This window comes from Mya arenaria, chromosome 3, assembly GCF_026914265.1.
Source record: "Mya arenaria isolate MELC-2E11 chromosome 3, ASM2691426v1".
NCBI lineage: Eukaryota > Metazoa > Mollusca > Bivalvia > Myida > Myidae > Mya > Mya arenaria.
The window spans coordinates 7,125,567-7,148,486 of NC_069124.1; the positions used below are offsets into that span (position 1 = coordinate 7,125,567).

Genomic DNA, 22,920 nt, shown 5'->3' on the forward strand with positions numbered 1-22,920 from the left:
GTAGAAAATGTGACTACTTCTGGTGAAGACTGGGTAGAAAATGTGACTGCTTCTGGTTAAGACTGGGTGGAAAATTTGACCACTGGTGGCGATGAAGGCCAGTAAGAATAGGTAGAAAATGTGACTGCTAGTGGTGATGAAGACTGGGAAATGTGACTGCTCAAGGTGAAGAAGAATGGGTAGAAAATTGGGCTGCTCATGGTGAATAAGAATGGGTAGAAAATGTGACTGCTTGTGGTGAAGAAGAATGGGTTGAAAAGGTGACTGCTAATGGTGAAGAAGAATGGATAGAAAATTGGGCTGCTCATGGTGAAGAAGAATGGGTAGAAAATGTGACTGCTTGTGGTGAAGAAGAATGGGTTGAAAAGGTGACTGCTTGTGGTGAAGAAGAATGGGTTGAAAAGGTGACTGCTCGTGGTGAAGAAGAATGGGTTGAAAAGGTGACTGCTCATGGTGAAGAAGAATGGGTTGAAAATGTGACTGCTTGTTGTGAAGAAGAATAGGTGCAAAATGTGGCTGGGGGTGGTGATGAATAATTGGTCGAAAATGTGGCTGATAAATTATGGGTAGGATTACGACTGTTGATGAAGCACAACAGCGTCACAAAAGCAGACTGGTTCCTCCTGGTACAGCACAATTTTGGAAGGGGGGCGTCAAGGCCATGTCGCCCACATGCTGGTTGTGCAACAATTAGAAAACTGCACAAAATCTTTTAAATAATTTTATTCAAGAATGAGTGTAAAAGAAATAAACAATATAAAATAAATAATTAAAAGCTTTATGGGTGTTGAACCTTATATATATGTATATACACAAAAACTAACACATAACAAACCACCGTCTATATGGGAATCAGTAATTGGTGTCACATTTAATGATTTAAAAAAAGTAATTTCCACCGGCCCAAATTTCTCAAAAATTCTTAAGTTCATTATAACATGATCAAGCTGAGCTCACTACTTTTGTTTTGGTATTATTTGTGTTATAAACTTTTTTAGGGTTTTGAGACTTCAATACAGAATTTTCTTCATGAAATTTTCAAATTAAAGTATGTGTTTGGGCTAATTGAAATAAATTACTAAATGCTTAAGAAGTTTTGAGAAATTGGGGCCAGGTATCCCAGCAATGGTTGTAATGATAAATTACAGAATCAAAGTCTATTATATTTTTTCCTGTAATGCTTAAAACATTTATTAAACTAAATTTTCTAATACATTTCTATAACAAAAACACAAACAAACAAAACTAACAAATCCCCTTTTGCTATTGTTTTTTCATAATTTTCTGGTGGATACAATAATTAAATACATGGTACATTTCTAACTCATCATATTTACAATAACACAAAATACTCACCTTGCCATGAATATAGTTATAGAACATTAAGTCAGGCAGAACAGACCAGGTACAGGGCCAATATCACTAACATCTAGACACTGAATTTTAATGTTTATAATTTTAACTTACACTACATGTATGCGGTAATTTTCATTTCCACGAGTGTACTAAACTTTAGAAAAAAGCTTACCTTTCTTATAGGAAAAATATAATTGGTCAAAACTTAACCACTATGTTTTTGGTAAAATTACCAAATCCTGCGTAGGTGTACAAATAATGCGGTGAAAATGTAAACAAACTAACATAGCTCCAGCATGTTCGTCAATTTTTTATTAACCACTACCCATTCAGCTTTAAAAACCTACAAAGATGAAAATAGGGTAACGTCAGTTTTGATATAACTATGCTTTGAATACTAGCACGTGTTTAAAACAAAAACAAAACAAACACATGTAGCACATTGAAGAATTTCCAAATTGGTGTAATTTGCCCCACTAGAGATATTCTAGTAGTCCTTTTAAAACAAAACACTTCGATATGTAGGAATAAAACTCAAGTAGCAAACACTTCGGTTCAAGATGTCAGTATATTGGTATGTAAGAACCATTATGAAAGGTTACAACCACAGAATGATGCTTCAACCTTTCACAGAGACACAAAAAACATTATAAGGGCTGAGGTTGTGTATGTCAAAGATCTAGACATATGATTTCATCTCGGACTTGACACAGACCTTGAATGCGTCCCAGGTCCGCGGTGTCGGCTGAAGGTGAGACTGAAACAGACAACAGTTTTGCTTACATGGATATCACTTCATAGATGACATCTTGACTGGATTGTTTGTGCAGAGTGATTATGGGTAAAGAATGAGTGATTATGAATTGTCAACCACTGAAACATTCTTAAATTATTTTTACCATATATTCATACTGGTACTCAAACATTTCAAAATCCGTTGATATTGAAAGTTAAACATTTTTTAAGTTAAAAATCAGTTGATATTGAAAATTAACCATTTCTTAAGTTAACAAGAGCTGTCACAGAGACAGCGCGCTCGACTATTCCGCCGCTTTTCAGTGTAAGGATTGAAAAGTTTTGGTGAAACATGCATGGATCACTGTTAGATTAGATTTCAATGCAATACATGATGTGCGGGGATATTAACATAAATGTGTTATAATAAAGGGCCATTATTTGCAAAACACAGTTACCTAACTTGACCATTCGATTAGGTTTGGTGGTTGAATACCATTGTATAAAGTCTCAATGCAATTCATCCAGTAGTTGTTGAGATATTAACCTATGTGTGCTTACATGCATAACCTTAACCAGAATTTCTAAGTCAAATAATAAAGGCAAGTATTTGCATTAAATGCAAACTAGAGTTATCTAACTTGGAAAATTAAGTGGGTTTGATGGTTGAGTACCATTGTATCAAGTCTCAATGCAATACCTCAAGCAGTTGCTGAGATATTAACCTATGTGTGCTTGCACGCAAAACCTTAACCAGAATTTCTAAGTCAAATAATAAAGGCCTATTATTTGCATTAAATGCAAACTAGAGTTATCTTACTTGGTTAAATAAGCAGGTTGGATGATTGAGTACCATTGTATAAAGTCTCAATGCAATACCTCAAGTAGTTGCTGAGATATTAACCTATGTGTGCTTGCACGCAAAACCTTAACCATAATTTCTAAGTGGTGGTGGTGTTAGTAGTTTATACTCCGGGTCCCGGCGTGAGCACATTGAAGGGTCCCAGAGTGACAGTTCAACCATCACACACCTATCCTGGGCGGTGAACCAGTACTAGGTGCCTTCACTTCTGCAAGGGACTGACAACTTCTGTACATGCCAGGGGCAGTGGTATAGTGTGAATGGTCGTAGGAAGGATTTAATAACCAATCACAACAGAAGTGACCTGGTCCGCCTGGGAATCGAACCCGGGTTGTCCGATTAGCAGTCCAACGCTCTACCGACTGAGCTAACCGGGCAGACAGAATTTCTAAGTGAAATAATAAAGGCCCATTAAATGCAAACTAGAGTTATCTAACTTGGTTAATTGAGTAGGTTGGATGGTTGAGTACCGCTGTATTAAGTCTCAAGGCAATACCTCAAGTAGTTGCTGAGATATTAACCTATGTGTGCTTGCACGCAAAACCTTAACCAGAATTTCTAAGTCAAATATTAAAGGCCTATTTTTGGCATTAAATGCAAAGTAGAGTTATCAAACTTGGTTAATTAAGTAGGTTGGATGGTTGAGTACCATTGTATAAAGTCTCAATGCAATACCTCAAGTAGTTGCTGAGATATTAACCTATGTGTGCTTGCACGCAAAACCTTAACCAAGGGGTGACGCCGACGCTTGGGTGAGTAGTATAGCTCTCCTTATTCTTTGAATAGTCGAGCTAAAAATCTTTAATATGTGGTACCATGTAATTCAACTATAATCTGTAATCAATCTATATGTACACTAATACAGGTAATATATGAAAGAATTTGATTGTTACAGAATTAGACATAAACATTTATAGCACTGTCAATGAGAAGGCCATACCCTATTTCCGCGGTACTTGCGATCCTTCATGATGGAGATAAACTCTTTGTAGCTGAGATGTTGATCTCCGTCAACGTCAAATATGTTGAACAGCGTGTCTACGATGTGTGCATTGAGGGTAGATCCCGTACATATCATCACAGCTCGCTGAAACTCCTCTGTAAGGTTATGACAGTATCCAATATAATGGGGAGAAGTACACACATTAAATCATTGAGTGTTTATGCCCATGTCTCCACCAATAGGATAACAGGTTTAAAACTTTAGGTTTCTAATGACAGTGATGTTAAATCAACATTTCAATCATTATTATTAATTCTTTTACTAAGAGGGTTATTTAGCAGTTGGCATAGGTGCAATGTCTAGCATATTGACATGCCTGCCAATCATGGAAGTTGTTATTTATTTTTGCTTCACTTAACTATTAAAGAAAGAAATTTAAAGAATTTACCACACATTTATACATCTTTTAATCGCTGAAATTTTTCAGGTTCAATTACCAAACAAAATTAAAAAGAACAGTCAAGTCATCAAGCCCACCTGATAATCCATTTTCTACATCTCTTGTCCTTTATCTTCAGTAATTTGGCAAAATTTTACCAGATTGGTTTTTCAAACTTTGAGAACAAATATCAATTCTTGATAATAGGGCACTCGTAAGGAGTGCTAGACTTGCTACAAGCCTACACATAATTCATAATGCACAGTTTCATTGTATAGATGTGTACCAAGTTTCATAGTAATATTTATTTTAATTTTCAACCTATCAAAAAAAAACTTGCCTGCCATTTTTGTATCATAAATTTATTGAATTTTTTACACTTATCAAATTCCCAAAATTTTAACAAAATTAATTATATCACATTAATAGTAAAATTGGAGTACAAACCTTTGGAAACCGGCTGCTGGGCATATGTGTACATGTTCATTGCGATGGTGAAGTCATCCAATGAGTTCATGAACTGGGAGAACTGGCGAAACTCATCAAATGATATCCCCTGAAATCATACAAAGTCATGTATAACTGAAGTCTCACGATTTATAATCTATGTGTATTAAATGGTCACAATGAGTTCTTCTATATCTACCTCTGGCCTCCAAAGGGATGTCATCAATACCGGTCAATGAAATCATGTATAAATCTAAATAAGCCTAAAGTTATATGACCCTCCAAACATTTTATTTCAGTGTTACTCGATATAAACAAGACTTCAGGTTTTAAAAAAAATATGATCATATGTTACACTTTTGATAACGTGGCCCTACGCATAGAAAACTGAAAAAACAAAAACAAAAAACATTACCTTATAAAATTTGTTTTTTTTCAAAGTCGATCAAAAGCCATAAAAAAAATATTCCAGTGTTATGAATGTAACTTTTTACATATGTGTATTGTTGTCGCCATAACATGTCCCAAGTCTCATGTACATGTAAGTTTATTTATAACAATTTTCTAGTACAACCATGACTATGCTGCCAACGACACCACATCTACGGCAATACCTTGCCCTTTTTATCTTGACCTTCTTATAAAGACAAGTTAATAAACTAATGCAACATTGTCCCCCTTTAAATTATATTGACTTACTTGTAGGAAATGTGCATACCATAACTTGCAAGACATGTTAACATTACTGGCAAACTACAGTGCAATTGTGAATCTATGGGAAAGTGCAAATAGGTACAATAGAGAATGCAACACTGTAGCTCAGAAAAAGAATGTGCATCACAGGTTTGGCAGTGGGTATGGGAGAGTTAGGTCATCTAGTTTATACTCATTTAAGCTTGACTCTGAAAATTACAGCAGCTTTAGGCTGATGTGCCCCACTCTCAAGTATTTCACCTTGGTAGAAACCATTTAGTACTGATGTCCATCAGAACACTCAGGCCCTTGATAGGGCTTGAATCCAACACCTATACCACTAGAACATTCTCTTCCAGATAGGGGTTGAACTAATCACCTTGAGTGGGAGGCCAACACTCATTACACTAAACCACTCTTATTCTTTTTCAACCCATCACCTTTAGTGAGAGGAACACCTATACCACTAGACCACTCCAACCCTGATGGATATCAAACAAACCTCCTTTGGTGAGAGGTGAACACCTATACCACTCTCACTCAGGTGGGGACCATACCCACCACCTTTGGTGACTGGTGAACACCTATACCATTCCCACTTTGATGGGTATCATACCCACTACCTTTGTGGAAAGGTGAACACCTATACTACTACACCAACATCACTCTTATGAGGCTTGAGCTCATGACCTCTTGGGTGACAGGCAAACACCTATACCACTAGACCACTCTTACTCAGATGGGGATCAACCATGCCACCTTTGAGGAAAGGTGAACACCTATACCACTTAACCACTCTTACTCAGATGGGGATCAACCATGCCACCTTTGAGGAAAGGTGAACACCTATACCACTAGACAACACTCACTTTTATGGGGCTTGAGCTCATGACCTCTTGGGTGACAGGTGAACACCTTTACCACTTTCACTCAGATTGGGATCATACCCACAACCTTTGGGAAAGGTGAACACCTATACCACTAGACAACACTCACTTTTTTTGGGGCTTGTGGAAAGGTGAACACCTATACTACTACACCAACATCACTCTTATGAGGCTTGAGCTCATGACCTCTTGGGTGACAGGCAAACACCTATACCACTCTTACTCAGATGGGGATCAACCATGCCACCTTTGAGGAAAGGTGAACACCTATACCACTTAACCACTCTTACTCAGATGGGGATCAACCATGCCACCTTTGAGGAAAGGTGAACACCTATACCTCTAGACAACACTCACTTTTATGGGGCTTGAGCTCATGACCTCTTGGGTGACAGGTGAACACCTTTACCACTTCACTCAGATTGGGATCATACCCACAACCTTTGGGAAAGGTGAACACCTATACCACTAGACAACACTCACTTTTTTGGGGCTTGAGCTCATGACCTTTTAGGTGACAGGTGAACACCTTTACCACTTTCACTCTTGGGTGAGAGGTGAATACCACTAGACCACTCTCACTCTGATGGGGATTATACCTACCACCTTTGGTAGGAGACAAACTTGAAAGGTGAACACCTAAATCATTAGACCACTCTCACTCTGTTGGGGATCATACCCACCATCTTTGTGGAAAGGTGAACACCTATATCACTAGATTACACTCACTTTTATGGGGCTTGAGCTCATGACCTCTTGGGTGACAGGTGAACACCTATACCACTTTCACTCTTGGGTGAGAGGTGAATACCACTAGACCACTCTCACTCTGATGGGGATTATACCTACCACCTTTGGTAGGAGACAAACCTATATCATTAGACCACTCTCACTCTGATGGGGCTTGAACCAATACCTCCTAATTGAGGGATAGATACCTATACCATTAAACCACTCTTACTATGAAGGGGCTTGAAAACAAGACCTCTTGGGTGAGAGGTGAAATCCTATACCAATAGACCACTCCTCCCCTAACTGCAATGGAACTCACCACCTTAAGTGAGAGGACACCTATAGCACTATACCACTCTCACAGAAGGTCGTTTTTACAAGTATTTATTGGGTAACCATAGAAAAGTGATTTGACAAAAATACTACAGCCAATTGTTGAATTTGTCAAAAGGTTATATGTTAGTAAGTTTTCACATTTAAATAAAACGACTGGTTAGTTACAAATATTAGATAACTACTGACCAATCAATTAACATATTGGCTTACTTTGACCAAAGCTGTTTAATACAATTGGATGCTGCAGTTCAAGTGACTAGCCATGTTACCTGATTATTTGAGCGCTGAACAAAATGATAAAATGATGTATACATGTAAAAAATTGTCTGAATTGGATGTGCATGTTTGGAGTAAAAAGGATATAACCATTACAGCTTTCAGTACCATAATCAATCAGTACCAGCTTTTTCCTTGCTAAATATCTAACATTGAAAAAAGTGTAATTTTTCAAAGGGTTTCAAACGCTACTTAGCTACGAAATGTAAACTTGAGCTTTAATTAAAACAGGAATTCGAAGAGTGCCAATCGTCACAAAATTCATCTGTTCTACTCTTAGAGCACCAAGTTTGGTAAGAAGTGGTTGGGCATAAAGTTATTATTTTGAAAAGGAGTAATTTCAATAATAAAAGGAAAATTACAGGATACGGCTGCTTATGGAACACGTTCAAAATATTTAGCCCATACACATTCTGACCAAATTTGGGGATGACTGGACAAAGTTTTCTAAAATTATTAATCAGACAAGACTGATTTTAGGAAATTTCCATAATTAAAAAGGGCGATTACTCTTCAGTGCCTACGCAAAATATGGCTGGTTATCCAACTTGTTTCAAATAGGTAGCCCATACACATTCTGACCAAATGTTGGGATATCTGAACAAGGTATTTAGTTATTGATTGGACAAGACCAATTTTAGGTAATTTCTATTGTTAAAGGGCAATAACTCTTGAGTGATTAGAGTGATATGGCTGGTTATCGAAATTGTTCAAGATATTATGCCCATACACATTCTGACCAGTTGAAAAAAGATTTCTCTGACATCCTACATGTACTATTCTTCAGGACTACAGTACCTTTTCCTCTGGTGTATTACTCCGCACCCTCTGAAGACATTCTCCGATATCAGTCTTGTCAAGATTTGTGTACCGCAGCAGGATACGGGCAAAGTCCTCCTCAGAAATTGTCTGCATTCCCTTGGAGAACTCGAGGAACTCGAGCTCAATAACTTCAGTCTGAAGATTCTCCATGAATCTGAAAGAATAAAACAGTGCAAGTTATTTTAACTTTTATAAAGTTTCAGAGACTTGCCCTGCACAGTTAGAGCTAGTTTGACATTGAATGCATGTTTTGCATTACTACCAAATTCTTAATTGTTTGTAATGTAATTGTATCGAAAATTGTACTAACCAAGTTACCATGAAATATAAATGTAAATGTTCAGAAGATATTCTTAATGAAAATTTATGAGATTTTTTTATCATATCAAACTGAGTAAGTAACTATAACTTTAACACTGGACAGAATTATTGGTATTTTTAAAGCATTGATCACATTTCTTGCCAAGCAAAGGTTACCTTACCTAAGGTTTATAACATTGGCATTCAAAGCCATTAACAAGAGATGTTTGTCAACCATTATGCCCCCCTGAGCGCCATGTCACTGTGACCTTGACCTTTGACTCTATGACCTCAAACTCAAGGGGTCATCTTTTGGTCAGGCCCATCCTCCAAGTCAAGTTTGAGGGCCATGGATACAGGCATTGTTGAGTTATCACTCAGACAACTTTTTCACATTCAAGGTCACTGTGACCTTGACCTTTAACCTGATGACCCCTAAGCTATGGTCTACAGACAGATGGACCAACCAAACGACATGTGCAAAGCAATATACTGCCTCATCTTTAAAGGGGGGCATAATAACTGAAAACATTTAGCATTGTAGAGTAAATCGAAGTCCAATATTATACTTGTGGAAGTCTTCGTATTTGAGAACATCATTTCCCCGACGCCCAAAAAAGTGGACCAACAGGGTAGTGTCTTGGATAGGCATCACACTCTACAAGAAATTATAAGAAAACAGTTATAAACCATTGTAGCAAATATAAATAATTTATGACACAATACTCAAAGTGTGCTTTTCAATAATTATTAAACATTTCTCAAGCACACATTTAAAGAATATATAGAATTTGATTTTACAAGGTCTTGATTTCATTGATTCTATTAACAGGTAAAAAATGTTTTAAAAACACTTCAATTTGTATTTGTTTTTCCTTTTGTTTTTCATTTACTGAAAAGTTAGGAAAATTCAAAATATACATTTACAGGTCTGCAGAAGTAAGATAAAACCACACTGTTGTTACAAATATATGTCAACAAGCAATGATGTAGCTTGTAGCAAAAGGATAAACATTGCACATATTAAGCAAAAGCACTGAGAGAAAACAGATCAACAGTTCAACGCAGCAATCGGTATTTAAATATTTCTATAAAACCGGACCTATCAGCAACCAAAGATTGATATCTATAGTATATTCACATTCATGAGATAGAGAACCCTTGACATTCACTTAAGGATTGATCGCGTTGATTTTTTTTCGTTTATGCTGTATAAATGCAAAACGGCACGCAAGCAAATTCCATGAAGCATGCTAGCGTTTCTTGGTCGCCTAAGGATTGATTGTTGCTTTTTTTTCGTTTATGCTGTATAAATGCAGTACGGCACGCAAGCAAATTCCATGAAGCTTGCTTGGCCTACTGCATTAATACAGCATAAAGGCAAGAAATAAAGCAATCAATACTTGTATTAACATTTACAAACAAGAGGGCCATGATGGCCCTGTATCGCTCACCTGTAGCTTTGCTAAATAAAGTGAACATTCTGACCTATTATCATAAAGATCCAATGAAAAGTATGGCCCCTAGAGGCCACTCTTTTATTTGTCCCACTGACCTAGTTCTTTACCCCACATGACCCTATCAGTAGGCAATGCTTCAAACCAAATATATAAGACCTAGTCCTTGTGGCTTCAGACAAGAAAATTTTAAAGTTTTTTCCTATATAAGCCTATGTAAAACTTGTGACACCCAGGGTGAGGCCTCTTTTCACCACAGGTGCACAAATTGAACAATCTTGGTAGCGGGCCACTAGGTTATGCCACATATAAAATGCCAATGTCTTGTTGGTTTAGACAAGAAGTTTTTTGTTCTATATAAGCCTATGCAAAACTTGTGACTCCCCCCAGGATAGGGCCTCTTCTCCCCAGGGGCATAAATTGAACAATCTTGGTAGAGGACCACTTGGTTATGATACATACCAAATATTGAATGCGTAGGCCTTGCATTTTCAGACAAGAAGATTTTTAAACACTTTCCTTATATAAGCCTATGTAAAACTTGTGACCCCCTAGGTGGGGCCTCTTATCACTTCAGGGGCATAATTTGAATAATCTCGGTAGAGAACCACAAGGTAAAGCTACATACCATATATCAAATGCCTAGGCCTTGTGGTTTTAGACAAGATTTTAAGTTTTCACTAAATAAGCCTATGTAAAACTTGCGACCCCCGGGCAGGGCCTCTTATCACTCCAGAGGCATAATTAGAACAATCTTGGTAGATGTCCATAAAGTAATTATACATGCCAAATATCAAAGCCCTAGGACTTCTAGTTTTGGAGAAGATTTGTTAAGTTTTCCATATCTAAGTCTATGTAAACCACGTGACCCGGGGCGGGGTCATTTTTGACCCCAGGGGCATAATTTGAACAATCTTGGTAGAGGTCCATTAGGTGATGCTACATATCAAATATCAAAGCTCTAGGCCTTGTGGTTTTGGAGGAGAATTTTTTTTAAGTTTTTCTTATCGGTTACCATGGCAACCAGAGTTTCGCATGGAATCCATGTCTTTGAACAACTTTGGTAGAGCTTCATGCAAGGAACATCCCTGACCAAGTTGCATTGAGATTAGGCTAAAATTGTGACCTCTATTGTGTTCACAAGGTTTTTGTACTAATTGACCTAGTGACCTAGTTATTGACCGTGAATGACCCAATATCAAACTTGACCTACATTTTATAGCGATGATCATTCTGACCAAGTTGCATTGAGATTAGGCTAAAATTGTGACCTCTATTGTGTTCACAAGGTTTTTCTACTAATTGACCTAGTGACCTAGTTATTGACCGCGGATGACCCAATATCGAACTTGACCTAGATTTTATAGAGATGATCATTCTGACCAAGTTGCATTGAGATTAGGCTAAAATTGTGACCTCTAATGTGTTCACAAGGTATTTCTACTAATTGACCTACTGACCTAGTTTTTGACCCCAGATGACCCAATATCGAACTTGACCTAGATTTCATAGAGATGATCAGTCTGACCAAGTTTCATAAAGATTAGGTCAAAATTGTGACCTCTATTGTGTTCACAAGCAATTGTGAACGGACGGACGGACGGACGACGGACGAAGAGTGATCACAAAAGCTCACCTTGTCACTACGTGACAGGTGAGCTAAAAATATTCATTGCGATTAAAAACGAGCAAGATCTTCTGCATTTGAGTATTTCTTCTTAAAGAAGTGTAACCGACAAAATGCGCTTGTACAAAAGAATAGCTGATTTTTGTAACATTGTATATCATTGGTTAAAGGACATTGCGCTAATTCAATTGGAGCACAATATTGAAGTTTACAATGACGACATAACTCCTTGTGTGTTATACAGTATGAACATCAAGTTTTATCTATACTAAGGACTAGGAGAACGTAAATATATTGCATTACCCACAATGGGTTATGACATCATATTTTATTTGCACGCTGATGCAATAAATAAGACATCACTTAAACAATGATAAACCACATAATAATTATCAGAATTTTTTTATACTTTTTAATAGAGCTTTTTAATCAATAATACACAGCTGCATAACATTTTATTCATTTTTAATCGTGGCGAATAAAGTATCTAAAATGTAGTTAGCGCACGTCATGGATTTTGCTCATATGCAATCCTGCGTTCATAAAGCATGAAGCATGAACATACAAACAAATATGTTAATAATCCTTTCAGAAAAAATGAACATATTGAACAGTTTATAAATTCTCTACAATCACCAACCAGACATGTCTTTCAATTTGCCCAAAAACCAAAGAAATGATTTCATAACTGTAATCTCTGTTAATCGCTGATATATTATATGTTAATGGTTTATAAATCAAATGTCTATTTCAAATGAGACTTAAGGTACACACCCGACAAGTTATGAGTTCTTACAGGATATAGTGGACTTAAAATGCATCTAGAGATTGCTTTTTTAAAAAAGCGCTTGTCTCCCCTATTGTGTGGTTGTAGCGGACAAACTTTTTCAACGATTGACATGTGCACCTTGAAGTTTTGCTCAAGTTATTGGTAAACTATGTTTAAATGTGCCCGAAAAATAGTTCTTTAAACTGTTCAATTTCATCCAATTCGTTTATAGTCAATGTAATTGCATTTTAATACATCAACAATTCAGTGTCATTATCATGCAGAGTGATGGGACTTTCTGGGCGAGTGATTTTTGAGGTCACTTGTTTATTGATATGATTCTGAAGCATTATTTGTGCTTTTCCTCGTACATTTCAGAAAAGAAAAGAAGTCTGGACTAAAAATAAACATCATGTGGTCAACTGCCCTAAGAAATTATTGGACCGATTTGTATGCAAGTGACAGGATAAATGACAAAACCAGATCATTTACCTCGAAATACAGGAGAGCAAAACTTACGAACTCACTCAGAGAACTAAATACTAAAAGTTGTCATCATAAATATGATTATATTGTATATAACTATTAGATATATTCTCTGCATAAATATAAACAGGCAAAACTACAGAAATATGCCAAGTTCTTACTCCAATTTCACGCCCATCAACTGTAAACTGTTTAAAGCATGTTATTTTAATAAACAACAATATATTAAATAAAACTTGAAATAAACAGAATTGAACTTAAATATAAAGACCATAACAGCCATTGTTTAAAATCAAATGTTTATATAATAAAATAAAAGACATTTATACAATATCAATATATGTCAAATACAAGAGGACCTACTTTACGTTCTTCACTCGAGTCCGATTTTTTTTCTGCTCCCTTGCCCGACTCTACCGGCTTACCGAATAGGCTTTCGAGCTGCAATTGATATTAGTAAGAACAGGATAACATATAGGGAATATCAGCATATCCAGAGCAATTGGATCAGAATATAACTCTTTTGTAAAACTGGAAACCTTGCTTTTTCATGCAGTTTGTCTGTATGTATATTATTAAATATTATTGTAATTACATCATAAAAATGATTATCCATTATTTACCTTCTATTCCATACCATCAAACTGTCTATCACCATACAGTCTTTGTGATCATCCTTTCAAACAAGCCAATTTGAGAGCCAAAAATATTGTTCACCCTATTAAGGTTTTGCCTTATGTCACTAGTTGATTCATGTATTGGGCTCACAGTGACCTTCGACTTATAAATCTACTCACAAGAGATCCAATGATATACCTAAAATAAGCTGATTATAGATCTTGTCATTAAAATTAAACTCACTCACTAATTTGGTCAATGTAGCTTCCTTTGAATGAACTACACAGTTGTCTTTGGAAACAAACATGGATGTCTCCACACATGCTTGTCTCATTGTATTCCACATTTGACATTGGGAGATATGGAGGGCTGTGGATCTTGTGTCAATGAGGAGAACATTTGAACCAAGTTTCATGACAATCCTTCCACAAATTAATGATATACAAAAAATCTATGGCTATAACCTTTGACCTTGAACCATGGCCTTGACCTTTAGCATGTGCGCTAACAATAGTTTTATATAAATTTTACAGAAACAATCAATTTTTTTTTTTTACCTTTGCTTTGTAAAGAACAAGGTTCCCAGTTACAAATTCACACAAGAGTAAGCATGATTTAGTCAAGCAAAACTTCAATTCCACCACCATGCATTTTAAGCGAATAAATGGAAATTAAGCTGCAAAGTTGTGCAAACATTTCTCGTAAAAAGTTAAACATAAATATTTTGTTAGATAGACATGAACGGAAATAAGATATCATATGATGCTTTAATCTGCAACAATAACATGAAAAATATCATGAATATAGAAATTACTGTGATGATGATATAACTGAATTTATTATATGCCTAGTAATTTTCAAGCCTTTTCATTGGTGGAAAGGCTGTCACTCGACAAATCATAGATATATATATAGCGGCCAAAAAAAACAAGACACACATAACAGTATGTGACGTAATTTTCCTTGAAAGCTATGATTAAGTGACCATTACTAGAAAAGTATTAAAAGTCAGTGATGGCATTGAGTGACAATAACATTTTTTGACATATTAAATAACATTTTTTGAAAAAATAATTACCAGGAAATTATTACTCGAAAGCATATAATAAAACAATTACAGACTGATGATATCGATGTAATGCCATTATATGGATAACATAAAGTGATATATTCATCTCAACTTAATGTCTTGGTGAATATAATTTTCTACTGTCAATAAAACTGGATTAACACCGGCAACATCAGTCAACAGTACGATAAATGCTTTACAAATGCTGACCTATACACTAAATGATAACCACTGACCAAAAGGCTTCTTCTCATATCTTAGCATAAGCATTGTGTGGCAATAACAGGAAACCAATATAAGAACTTCTTATGACCTTGACCTCAATTGATTATTAGGTCTAAAGCCACAAGAAGTATACAATCATGTAACTAATTAAATCATACAACTTTCAACCAACTATTATTTTATATATAAGTGCTCTTGCTCTAAAAAAAGAGAGTAAAAAATGAGGCGAAATTCAAACCCAAGTCAAAGAATCTCTTTCTTTTTTTTCAAAAATTCAAACTTGCAGTTACCCAAAGGATTTTAAGTAACTCAACACAATATGAATTTCTATAAGGTGACTGTAACATTTTAAGTGACAATCCAATATGAGTCACAGTTAGAGATCTTCTTCAGTCTACAACTAGTTACAATAGTACCTTAACACATAAATATAATTTTATAGATTGAGCGTTTGAAAGTTGCTAACACATATCAATAAAAATAGAACTTTATAAAAATAATAAATTTTCTTTCATAAAATCCAATTATAGGTCTTGTGCACATTTTTTCATGAAACAATACAACAAATTAACATTATTAATAGAACACCTTCACTGTTGTGACTTTTAATGATATGAAACTGTTTGGTATTTCTGATAAACACTATTCTTGTTTTGTTAATACATACCTGTTCTTCATAATGAATGTGACATCTGAATACATGGTGTCATTGTGCTTGTATAGACCATATTCCAATAAGTGTACAAGTTCAGGCAATTCTGGGTACCATATGATTTAAAGTCAACAAAAATAACCTAACTACCACTCCTTAATTACTCGCATTAATATACAGTTGAACACCGCTATTCCAAACACCGTATATCCGAAATAATCGCTATTTCGAAATGATTTTTCGGTTCAGATTTTACTCCTTCTTTGTTTAACTAAATTTTTAATCTTTTTAATTTTCACACCTATTTATCAATTCTTTTTTCGAACTTGATCATTAAAACTCTTACTCCACCCACTTACAAACTCTTACTTGCCCCATACACAAACCCTTACTCCACCAACTAAGCAACTCTTACTCCATCCAATTACAAACTCTAAATACACCCATCTACAAAATTTACTCCAACTTACAAACTTCTTACCTAAAAAACTTTTACTTCCATTACTGTCAAACTCATACTTTAACATCATACAAATTCTTACTTGTCCAGTTACAAACACTTACTACAACCACTAACAATCTCTTACTTCCACTACTTACAAACTCTTACTTCCACTACTTACAAACTCTTACTTCCACTACTTACAAACTCTTACTTCCACTACTTACAAACTCTTACTTCCACTACTTACAAACTCTTTCTCCACTACTTACAAACTCTTACTTCCACTACTAACAAACTCTTACTTCCACTACTTACAAACTCTTACTCAACCGACTCTCAAACTCTTACTCCCCCGACTCTCAAACTCCACCACTCACAAACTCTTACTTGTCCCCTTACATACTCTTGTCCCATGTATAAACTTTTACTCCATCTACTGCCAAACTATTACTCACCCACTTACAAACTCTTACACCACCATACTATCGACCATGGTCTACCATGGTACAAAAAAAGATCACCATGGTATACCATGGTTTTTGAAGGTCAACCATCAAGTACCGTGAAAAAACCCACAGTAGACTATGGTACAAAAGTTTTACTCCGAGAGTCACCATTTCAACCATGGTCTACCATGGTACACCAAGGTTGACCATGGTCAGCCACTGTCGGACAGTTTACCATAGTCTATCATCATCCTTTTTTATCTGATTCTTTACTTTGGATAAGTCTAAAAATGATTTGTTGATTTTGGTAAATAACAGAAATAGCAACTTAATAAATGTGGTCTTATTCTTTACTGATATTTAGTAAACACACAACTTGTCAACAACAGAAGTTGTGTTTCAGTATTAACCCTTTACCAGCTGTTCTGCTAATTTTAGACTCATCCACAACGAAAGCATCTGATGGAAAGGAAGAATATCTATTGGAAAGGAAGAATGCCAAATTTGAAAACCTTTGAAAACATTGTGGGAAATAGAGCATTTGCTCATTACCAAGCATCTATGCTCCATTACCTCTGTGAAATGATATTCTTGTGTTTAATTACTGTTCAAGAACTATGCAAAACTGTACTAGAACAGTAACTGATCACTTTTAAGAACAGTTGTACTTGAACAGTTCAAGAATACTTTTTAAGAACAGTTCTTGAATTTTTTAAAGACTATTGTTGTTCTAATACTGTTCTATATTAAAGTCTAGTACAATATAAGAACAGTTCATGAATAGTGTTTGCACTTAAAATGTTCTTGAACTGTTCATAAAGACAAGTTGGCACATTTAAAGAATAGTTTATGAACTTTTATGTTCTTAATATGTTCTTGAAATGTTCTTTTTAAACAATTTGGCACATCATAGGAACAGCTTATGAACATGGCAAGTTCTTAAAATGTTCTGCATATGTCTTTGAAAGGAAACTTGTACAAAAACAAGTAGTTGCATCAGCAACAGGCAGGAAGTTGAGGTAGCTGTGGTTACAACTGGCTGGTGCATTTAGTGTAACACATTTGGCCCAGTTATAACCCAAAGACTATAAATAAAAAAATAACAAACGTAAAGAAAATTCCATATCAAAATAACATGAACATTAAAATTAAATTTATTTTAATTAAAGCACCACATATATCATATGTATCATGTAAGGTGCCATGGATTGCTGGTCACAAAAAAAATATATAAAAAATATAAATTACTGTATCCAGGCAATTTGCCTGGATACAGTAATTTATATTTTTTATATATTTTTTTTTTAATAGATTTTTTTATTTATTTTTTGTCAAGATTTTGTCAAGTTATTAGTAACTTTTTTTCATGAAAAATGTGGAATATTTTTTAAAATGACATATATTCACTATCTTGTCAAAAAAAAAATTAAAAATAAAAAAATATAAAAAAATATTTTATTTTATATAAAATTACTGTATCCAGGCAATGTGACGAGCACCTGTGGTCAACACTGGTTAATTAGTTGTTAAACCGGTTAAATATAATATTTGCAAAATACTATAGCCATATTCTAACGTAGCTATATAACTATATTCTAACGGTTACGCATTTAAGACGAAACGCTCTTCACTGGCGGAGATAGTTTGAACGCCCGCCATTTTTGTCGAAATAATGCGCCAAATAAACTGATGTCTTGTTTTGTTTATTTAAGGTAAGTTCAAGCGATGTAAGGAGTATAATTCAGTAACGTTTATAACGATCTTTTACGCTAATATTATTGTTTAAAATAACATAGCAACATTTTGAAGTAATGAGCAAATATGTTTTGTTGTAATACATTTTCGCGACAAACATACGAAATACGTTTGTGTAGAAACACAGTTAAATGCTTGTTTTTGACTAGCGTTCAGCTAATACTTAATTTATATATATATATTAAAGCAGCTTTTAAATTTGTTTCTTAACGTTGGTAAGCTATTTTTGTCGAGAAAAAGGATCAATTGTAATGGGCCGGCAGCGATGCAAAAGTGGGTGGGGAAGGTCAAAAACTAAAACCTTTAAAAAAGTTTTTATTGTTTTGAGGAACGATCTTTTAGGGGAGTGAAACATATATTTTTGGCGACATGTTAGTAGGGAGTTAACAAATTTAACAATAGAATATTAATATTTTAATCAATACAATTCCATTTCACTGATTTTGATCTTTGTTAAGTTTGTTGTCAATCCTATTTATGTGACCATGGTCTACCATGGTATGTGACCATGGTCTACCATGGTATGTGACCATGGTCTACCATGGTAGTTCATGGTCTACCATGGTAGGTCATGGTCATATACCATGGTAGTTCATGATATATCATGATATATCATGTAACGTCAAATGGCCGCCCCACGGTTTATGACCATGGTCTACCATGGTGTGCTACCATGGTCTACCATGGTGTGCTACCATGGTCTACCATGGTATCAAACCATGGTAGACCATGGTCTACCATGGTATAATACCATGGACTACCATGGTGTGATACCGTGGGGCGGCCATTTGACGTAACATGGTAGTCCATGGTAGTCCATGGTCATATGACCATGAACTACCATGGTAGTCCATGGTTATTGGCCATCATTTTCGCAGGGGTATTGCTCACCCACTTACAAACTCTAACCCCACAATACTATTGCTCACCCACTTACAAACTCTTACTCCACCATACTATTGCTCACCCACTTACAAACTCTTACTCCACCATACTACTGCTCACCCATTACAAACTCTTATCCCACCATACTTTTACCCACCCACTTACAAACTCATACACCACCAAACTATTGCTCACCCACTTACAAACTCTTACTCCACCATACTATTGCTCACCCTCTTACAAACTCTTACTCCACCATACTATTGCTCACCAACTTACAAACTCTTACACCACCATACTATTACTCACCCACTTACTAACTCTTACACCACCATACTATTGTTCACCCACTTACAAATTCTTACACTGTAACCATACTATTGCTCACCCACTTACAAACTCTTACACCACCATACTTTTGCTCCCACACTTACAAACTCTTAAACCACCATACTATTGCTCACCCACTAACAAACTCTTACTCCACCATACTATTGCTCCCCCACTTACAAACTCTTACACCACCATACTATTGCTCACCCACTTACAAACTCTTACTCCACCATACTATTGCTCCCCCACTTACAAACTCTTACCCAAACAACTAACATAACTTACTCAACCAACTAACAAACTATTTAAATAGATATAATGTTGGGGTAAATTAGGAGACACTATACTACCCTATGTATGTTATACCATGTTTATATAGAGCACAACAACTATGACCTATTATATTTATCATTCCATCACAAATATCATTATTCCTAAATATATACAACCAGGACTACAAGCAGACACATATGGGGGTAACAACAATGATTCTCAACAATTCTGTGTACAATAACTACATAATATGATATCAATACAAACAATAGCAAGGATTTGAACTCATTCATCATTTCCCACATTCATAAATACAATATCCTTAAGTTATTACATATATTAAGTGCCATATATAAGCATTGGCTAGGGAGAGTATTATAGCTGACTATATTAAGCTATACACTGGTAAAAGCTGCACAACTAGATAAAACAGTATAAGCATGCATGTATTAATTAGCAAATGACCATATCTAATTCTCCATATATATGAACTTGTCAGTTTGTATCATCTCTAAGCATGTATGAATGAAAATGAGATATGGCCATTTAAAACATTCTATAATGTGCAAGCAACACTTGCTTTCAAGAGGGACACCATAATATAAACATGCAGGCCACCTTGCTCCTATGCAACATTCGGTAACCAAGCAGCATCTGTTTCCATGGCAGCCTGAGACTTAAGGTTACAAAGAATGCTCAACTTGGGTTCAACTCACTTAGTATTTGCAAAAAGGAAGAAAGCAACAACAATTTGAGCAGTGATTCATTCTTGATGTGGTTTTTATACTCAGTGAAGATTAGAATTTACATTCACCAGCATTAAAGAAAAGAAACTGTTTGTCATTATTTTTTTATTTTGACTCAAATGGTTTGTTTATACACTTTTCAATTCATTTTTCTTCTAATTATATATATATAATATACTCCCAAATCCTTAGAACATAATAATTATATATGTCAAATTAGACAGCAAGAATTAAAGGGGCTGTACTCCGAATGTCGAAAACTGACAAAAACTTGGTATTGATGTGTACAATGCATTGAAATTTACTAACTGAAGTATCACATAGTTAACAATTAATCTATTTTTCCCAGATTTTTTGTATTTTTCCATTAAAAAAGATTACTAGGTATGTCTACCTAGTAGAATTCATTCCTAATACGTGATTGACTAGTTGATGTTATCACGTGATATAACCAAGTTAGGTATATAGCTTATACATTCCATCGGTTTAGGATAAGCCTTCGTAGCACAGTGGATACGACACTTGACTGCAATTTTGGTGACAATGGTTCGAACGCGGTCTCCGACACAATTTTTTTTTTTTACATTTTGGTATTTTTTTTACAATTATGATATCAGAGTAAAAAAAAAATTAAATAATTGTCTTGAGATTCGTTACAGAAAAAACTTTTTTTGGTGCCTATCTGGTGTACAGTCCCTTTAAAGCTTTTTAAATGACTTGAAAGTAAAAGAAGATGAATCTCAGGTTGCTAGGTAACAGTGTGACCTTGGTTACTAGGCAACCAACAGGCTGGCTGGCAAGCTGCCATTAAAAGGGACCTACAGCAAGTAGAGATTGGAGTTGTGTTTTTTCTCTTGGTACAAACTTTCGTTCACTAGGTGGCAGGGTGAAGAATGATTCCAGCTGAAATAAAACCGGCAAAATCAAAACGATCAGTGACATAAAATAAAGGGAAAAAGAATGAATGACTGAAACTTGGTGAGAGCCTGTCATGTCAATTCATGCCAATCTTTAAGTCTGTAGGTAAAAAGTGACATATAAAATGACAGATAAATGTGTTAAACTGGTATGACAGACCGATAGCTATAATATTAAATAAATAATCCTAAAAGTTTACAAAGAGTTAGAGTTAATTTAAGTGACTACAAAGTTAGATTCAAAGCTTACAAGTTTTTAAGATTTCACACCAAAAACACATCAAAAACAAACATTTTAAAACAACCTTGCTGTCCTTACAATCAACTCTAGGGACCCCAAATGCAATCCCATGAAAGGTATCCATAAACTCTTCCTTTAAACCAAGTTTGGTCAAGATGTGTGGACCCTGACTAAAGTTATTCAGTTTTAACCATTTTTCTATTTTTAGTAACAGTAACCTTGACCTTGACCCTAGGGACCCCAAATGCAGTCCCATGAAAGGTATCCAAAAACTCTTCCTGAAGACTATGTTTGGTCAAGATATATCAACCTTAACTAAAGTTATTCAGTTTCAACCATTTTTCTATTTTAGTAATAGTGACCTTGACTCTTGGGACCCCAAATGTAATCCAATGAAAGTCATCCATAAACTCTTCCTATAGACCAAGTTTGGTCAAGATATGTCAACCCTTACTGAAATTATTCAGTTTCATATGTGAAAACTATGTGAAAACCTGGTTAAAAATTTCTGTATGTTTACTATCCTTTTTTTACAGCTAAGATCCAAACATTTAAGAAATCTTAAACAGGAAACTTTCGCACCAGTTATTATTTATTTCCAACCAAAATGAAAGTCTATCACGAAACTCCATCCACTTTTATAAAAAAACACTTACATCAAATACACAGACAATAGTTCGAAAATACAATTTTTTGCTAATTGAAGGTCCATAACTCTCTTCTTAATATGTGCAGATGCAAACGAAAACCCAGGTGCACAACTTATTCATCCCATAAACATTACTCTAGGGTTTCACGTTGAGTTTTGAAAGACACAAGTTTGAAAATGCCAATTTTTGGTAATTGAAGGGCCATAACTCTGATAACTATATGTTGTTGCAAACGAAACCCCAGGCACTCAACTTTATCATCTCAGCAATATTCCGCTAAGACTCTGAGGTCGAATAGTTTTTGGAGTTTTGAATGACACAAGTTTGCATATGCACCAAAAAATGGACAGACAACGGTAAACCTGTATGGCTCCCCAAAAAGTTGAAGCATAGAAAGAGCTAATCCGTATTCACACTCAGGTCCGGCCTAGTTTTTAAACCCTACATGTCCCATATTTACAATGGTCCTAAATATTATGCTGAAAAATATTTTGACAG

The 22,920-nt window shown here is 35.3% G+C and overlaps 1 protein-coding gene across 6 annotated transcripts in view; it reads right to left on the minus strand.

Moving 5' to 3' along the window:
* Positions 1 to 707: 707 nt before the first annotated feature.
* Positions 708 to 22,920, minus strand: part of LOC128226810 (calcium uptake protein 3, mitochondrial-like) — an 84,087-nt gene continuing 61,874 nt past the window's right edge. For 2 of the 6 annotated variants that reach the window (XM_052936873.1, XM_052936872.1), the window contains 8 exons: positions 21,437 to 21,517; positions 13,531 to 13,608; positions 13,329 to 13,355; positions 9,398 to 9,486; positions 8,505 to 8,682; positions 4,783 to 4,891; positions 3,894 to 4,051; positions 708 to 2,113 (listed from right to left, as the gene is read on the minus strand). In XM_052936873.1, coding sequence (XP_052792833.1) covers positions 2,036 to 2,113; positions 3,894 to 4,051; positions 4,783 to 4,891; positions 8,505 to 8,682; positions 9,398 to 9,486; positions 13,329 to 13,355; positions 13,531 to 13,608; positions 21,437 to 21,517 — 798 coding nt within the window. In that variant the 3' untranslated portion in view covers positions 708 to 2,035. The remainder of the gene's footprint in view (positions 2,114 to 3,893; positions 4,052 to 4,782; positions 4,892 to 8,504; positions 8,683 to 9,397; positions 9,487 to 13,328; positions 13,356 to 13,530; positions 13,609 to 21,436; positions 21,518 to 22,920) is intronic. The other 4 variants (XM_052936875.1, XM_052936874.1, XM_052936877.1 and 1 more) reach the window with 4 other exon arrangements.